Source organism: Eucyclogobius newberryi, unplaced genomic scaffold (assembly GCF_026437365.1).
Source record: "Eucyclogobius newberryi isolate DKJ021-1_F unplaced genomic scaffold, fEucNew1.0.hap1 SCAF_2, whole genome shotgun sequence".
Lineage (NCBI taxonomy): Eukaryota > Metazoa > Chordata > Actinopteri > Gobiiformes > Gobiidae > Eucyclogobius > Eucyclogobius newberryi.
The window spans coordinates 933,648-939,761 of record NW_027315834.1 but is presented as its reverse complement, the minus strand read 5'-3'; the positions used below and the strand labels follow the sequence as shown (position 1 = coordinate 939,761).

General features: G+C 51.0%; 1 protein-coding gene across 1 annotated transcript in view; it reads right to left on the bottom strand.

Moving 5' to 3' along the window:
- ndufa5 (NADH:ubiquinone oxidoreductase subunit A5) overlaps window positions 1–2,328 on the bottom strand; it is a 3,532-nt gene extending 1,204 nt beyond the window's left edge. The window contains exons 1-2 of the mRNA XM_072454711.1: window positions 2,238–2,328; window positions 1,843–1,887 (exon numbers count right to left, since the gene is read on the bottom strand). Coding sequence (XP_072310812.1) covers window positions 1,843–1,887; window positions 2,238–2,258 — 66 coding nt within the window. The 5' untranslated portion in view covers window positions 2,259–2,328. The remainder of the gene's footprint in view (window positions 1–1,842; window positions 1,888–2,237) is intronic.
- Between the last annotated feature and the right edge of the window lie 3,786 nt (window positions 2,329–6,114).

The window sequence follows — 6,114 nt, the reverse complement described above, 5'->3', positions numbered from 1 at the left end:
CAGACATGAGGCAGACATGAGGCTGAGACGGGGCTGAGAGGGGGCAGACATGAGGCAGACATGAGGCTGAGACGGGGCTGAGAGGGGGCAGACATGGGGCAGACATGAGGCTGAGACGGGGCTGAGAGGGGGCAGACATGAGACTGAGACGGGGCTGAGAGGGGGCAGACATGAGGCAGACATGGGGCTGAGAGGGGGCAGACATGAGGCTGAGACGGGGCTGAGAGGGGGCTGAGAGGGGGCAGACATGAGGCAGACATGAGGCTGAGACGGGGCTGAGAGGGGGCAGACATGAGGCAGACATGGGGCTGAGAGGGGGCAGACATGAGGCTGAGACGGGGCTGAGAGGGGGCAGACATGAGGCTGAGACGGGGCTGAGAGGGGGCAGACATGAGACTGAGACGGGGCTGAGAGGGGGCAGACATGAGGCTGAGACGGGGCTGAGAGGGGGCAGACATGAGACTGAGACGGGGCTGAGAGGGGGCAGACATGAGGCAGACATGAGGCTGAGACGGGGCTGAGAGGGGGCAGACATGAGACTGAGACGGGGCTGAGAGGGGGCAGACATGAGGCAGACATGGGGCTGAGAGGGGGCAGACATGAGGCAGACATGGGGCTGAGAGGGGGCAGACATGAGGCTGAGACGGGGCTGAGAGGGGGCAGACATGAGGCAGACATGAGGCTGAGACGGGGCTGAGAGGGGGCAGACATGAGGCAGACATGAGGCTGAGACGGGGCTGAGAGGGGGCAGACATGAGGCAGACATGAGGCAGACATGGGGCAGACATGGGGCTGAGAGGGGGCAGACATGAGGCTGAGACGGGGCTGAGAGGGGGCAGACATGAGACTGAGACGGGGCTGAGAGGGGGCAGACATGAGACTGAGACGGGGCTGAGAGGGGGCAGACATGAGGCAGACATGAGGCTGAGACGGGGCTGAGAGGGGGCAGACATGAGGCAGACATGAGGCTGAGACGGGGCTGAGAGGGGGCAGACATGAGGCAGACATGAGGCAGACATGGGGCAGACATGAGGCTGAGACGGGGCTGAGAGGGGGCAGACATGAGACTGAGACGGGGCTGAGAGGGGGCAGACATGAGGCAGACATGGGGCTGAGAGGGGGCAGACATGAGGCTGAGACGGGGCTGAGAGGGGGCAGACATGAGACTGAGACGGGGCTGAGAGGGGGCAGACATGAGGCTGAGACGGGGCTGAGAGGGGGCAGACATGAGACTGAGACGGGGCTGAGAGGGGGCAGACATGAGGCTGAGACGGGGCTGAGAGGGGGCAGACATGAGACTGAGACGGGGCTGAGAGGGGGCAGACATGAGGCTGAGACGGGGCTGAGAGGGGGCAGACATGAGGCAGACATGAGGCTGAGACGGGGCTGAGAGGGGGCAGACATGAGGCAGACATGAGGCTGAGACGGGGCTGAGAGGGGGCAGACATGAGACTGAGACGGGGCTGAGAGGGGGCAGACATGAGGCAGACATGAGGCTGAGAGGGGGCTGAGAGGGGGCAGACATAAGGCTGAGAGGGGGCAGACATGGGGCTGAGAGGGGGCAGACATGAGACTGAGACGGGGCTGAGAGGGGGCAGACATGAGGCAGACATGAGGCTGAGAGGGGGCTGAGAGGGGGCAGACATAAGGCTGAGAGGGGGCAGACATGGGGCTGAGAGGGGGCAGACATGAGACTGAGACGGGGCTGAGAGGGGGCAGACATGAGGCAGACATGAGGCTGAGAGGGGGCTGAGAGGGGGCAGACATAAGGCTGAGAGGGGGCAGACATGGGGCTGAGAGGAGGCAGACATGGGGCGGACACGAGGCGGACATGAGACTCACCTCATGTGGGTTGTGGGACACGGCGAGGCCCACCAGCCCGGTGCTCTGAGGACACAAGGAGACATGTTAGTCACCAGGGCGTGGTCATGTGGGTCACGGTCACACGACACATGTCACGGTCACATGACACGGTCACACAGAAGAGGAGGAGAAGCACAGAGGAGGAGGGGGAGGAGCACATTTCCCGCTCAGTTTGTGGATGTGAAAAACACTTAACACTATAAACATTATAAACGGAGCTGGAGTTCCCGCGCGCTCACGTCACTACGAGAGTAACAGTCACGTGAGCCGCGTGTCTGCGGAGGAGGAACATGCTAAACGCGCGTGTGCGTCATGTTATACGTATGTTATATGTATGTTATATGTATGTTAGAAATGACAGATGACCCCATTACCTTCTTCAGCGCGCCCGCCATCTTGTCATCAGCAGCACAGCAGCGGCTTCCGGCGGATTATGACGGCTTCCGGCGCGGTGCTGCCCCCTGCTGCTCAGGGGCGGTGCTGCTCAGGAACTAATTAAAAGTTTGCGTTAAAATTGCACATTTTGCCATGTTCGGCATGTATGTTCGTATTTTCCTGTGCAGTAATCTTTAGATACAGTTACTTCAAATACTTCCTAAGTTACAGTAACTTCACTTGAATATTTATGGGATCAAAACTTTAAAAAGTAAATCACTTTGAACAAGATGTAGTTTTAGTTTAGTTTTATTTTAGATGTTTAGAAATGAAAATTCAGCTTCATGAATATAACGTTATCATTGTGGCTGTTTTTCGGGCAAATAATAAACCCCTGACCCCGAACCCTGACCCTGACTCCTGAGCTTGACCCCTGACCCTGAACCCTGAACCCTGACCCCTGACCCCTGATGACTCCTGTACGTTAGAGCTTCTCCTCTATGTTAGAGCGCCTCCTGTATGTTAGAGCGCCTCCTGTATGTTAGAGCGCCTCCTGTATGTTAGAGCGCCTCCTGTATGTTAGAGCGCCTCCTCTATGTTAGAGCGCCTCCTGTGTGTTAGAGCGCCTCCTGTATGTTAGAGCACCTCCTGTATGTTAGAGCGCCTCCTGTATGTTAGAGCGCCTCCTGTATGTTAGAGCGCCTCCTGTATGTTAGAGCGCCTCCTGTGTGTTAGAGCGCCTCCTGTATGTTAGAGCGCCTCCTGTATGTTAGAGCACCTCCTGTATGTTAGAGCGCCTCCTGTATGTTAGAGCGCCTCCTGTATGTTAGAGCGCCTCCTCTATGTTAGAGCGCCTCCTGTGTGTTAGAGCGCCTCCTGTATGTTAGAGCACCTCCTGTATGTTAGAGCGCCTCCTGTATGTTAGAGCGCCTCCTGTATGTTAGAGCGCCTCCTGTGTGTTAGAGCGCCTCCTGTGTGTTAGAGCGCCTCCTGTATGTTAGAGCGCCTCCTGTATGTTAGAGCACCTCCTGTATGTTAGAGCGCCTCCTGTATGTTAGAGCGCCTCCTGTATGTTATAGCACCTCCTGTGTGTTAGAGCGCCTCCTGTATGTTAGAGCGCCTCCTCTATGTTAGAGCGCCTCCTGTATGTTAGAGCGCCTCCTGTATGTTAGAGCGCCTCCTGTATGTTAGAGCGCCTCCTGTATGTTAGAGCGCCTCCTCTATGTTAGAGCGCCTCCTGTGTGTTAGAGCACCTCCTGTATGTTAGAGCGCCTCCTGTATGTTAGAGCGCCTCCTGTATGTTATAGCACCTCCTCTATGTTAGAGCGCCTCCTGTATGTTAGAGCACCTCCTGTATGTTAGAGCGCCTCCTGTATGTTAGAGCGCCTCCTGTATGTTAGAGCGCCTCCTCTATGTTAGAGCGCCTCCTGTGTGTTAGAGCGCCTCCTGTATGTTAGAGCGCCTCCTGTATGTTAGAGCACCTCCTGTATGTTAGAGCGCCTCCTGTATGTTAGAGCGCCTCCTGTATGTTATAGCACCTCCTGTGTGTTAGAGCGCCTCCTGTATGTTAGAGCGCCTCCTCTATGTTAGAGCGCCTCCTGTATGTTAGAGCGCCTCCTGTATGTTAGAGCGCCTCCTGTATGTTAGAGCGCCTCCTGTATGTTAGAGCGCCTCCTCTATGTTAGAGCGCCTCCTGTGTGTTAGAGCACCTCCTGTATGTTAGAGCGCCTCCTGTATGTTAGAGCGCCTCCTGTATGTTATAGCACCTCCTCTATGTTATAGCACCTCCTGTGTGTTAGAGCGCCTCCTGTATGTTAGAGCGCCTCCTGTATGTTAGAGCGCCTCCTGTATGTTAGAGCGCCTCCTGTATGTTAGGATGTATGTGGATGTATGAGATGTATGTGGATGTATGGGATGTATGTGGATGTATGGGATGTATGTGGATGTATGGGATGTATGTGGATGTATGGGATGTATGTAGATGTATCGGATGTATGTGGATGTATGTAGATGTATGGGATGTATGTAGATGTATGTGATGTATGTAGATGTATGGGATGTATGTGGATGTATGTAGATGTATGTGATGTATGTGGATGTATGGGATGTATGGTGATGTATGTGGATGTATGGGATGTATGGGATGTATGTGGATGTATGTGGATGTATGTAGATGTATGGGATGTATGTGGATGTATGGGATGTATGTGGTTGTATGTGGATGTATGGGATGTATGGGATGTATGGGATGTATGTGGATGTATGGGATGTATGGTGATGGATGTATGGGATGTATGGGATGTATGTGGATGTATGGGATGTATGTGGATGTATGGGATGTATGGTGATGTATGTGGATGTATGGGATGTATGGGATGTATGTGGATGTATGTGGATGTATGTAGATGTATGGGATGTATGTGGATGTATGGGATGTATGTGGTTGTATGTGGATGTATGGGATGTATGGGATGTATGGGATGTATGTGGATGTATGGGATGTATGGTGATGGATGTATGGGATGTATGGGATGTATGTAGATGTATGGGATGTATGTGGATGTATGTAGATGTATGGGATGTATGTGGATGTATGTGGATGTATGTGGATGTATGTGGATGTATGGGATTTATGGGATGTATGGGATGTATGTGGATGTATGGGATGTATGGTGATGGATGTATGGGATGTATGTAGATGTATGGGATGTATGTGGATGTATGTAGATGTATGGGATGTATGGGATGTATGTGGATGTATGGGATGTATGGTGATGTATGTGGATGTATGGGATGTATGGGATGTATGTAGATGTATGGGATGTATGTGGATGTATGTAGATGTATGGGATGTATGTGGATGTATGTAGATGTATGGGATGTATGTGATATATGTGGATGTATGTGATGTATGTGGATGTATGTAGATGTATGTGATATATGTGGATGTATGTAGATGTATGTGATATATGTGGATGTATGGGATGTATGTGATGTATGTGGATGTATGGGATGTATGGTGATGTATGTGGATGTATGGGATGTATGGGATGTATGTGGATGTATGTAGATGTATGTGATATATGTGGATGTATGGGATGTATGTGGATGTATGGGATGTATGTGGATGTATGGGATGTATGTGGATGTATGGGATGTATGTGGATGTATGGGATGTATGTAGATGTATCGGATGTATGGGATGTATGTAGATGTATGGGATGTATGTAGATGTATGTGGATGTATGTAGATGTATGTGATGTATGTAGATGTATGTGGATGTATGGGATGTATGTAGATGCATGGGATGTATGTAGATGTATGGGATGTATGTGGATGTATGTAGATGTATGGGATGTATGTAGATGTATGTGATGTATGTGGATGTATGTGGATGTATGGGATGTATGTGGATGTATGTAGATGTATGGGATGTATGTGGATGTATGGGATGTATGTGGATGTATGGGATGTATGGTGATGTATGTGGATGTATGTGGATGTATGTAGATGTATGGGATGTATGTGGATGTATGGGATGTATGTAGATGTATCGGATGTATGTGGTTGTATGTGGATGTATGGGATGTATGGGATGTATGGGATGTATGGGATGTATGTGGATGTATGGGATGTATGGTGATGGATGTATGGGATGTATGGGATGTATGTAGATGTATGGGATGTATGTGGATGTATGTAGATGTATGGGATGTATGTGGATGTATGTGGATGTATGTAGATGTATGGGATGTATGTGGATGTATGGGATGTATGTAGATGTATCGGATGTATGTGGTTGTATGTGGATGTATGGGATGTATGGGATGTATGGGATGTATGGGATGTATGTGGATGTATGGGATGTATGGTGA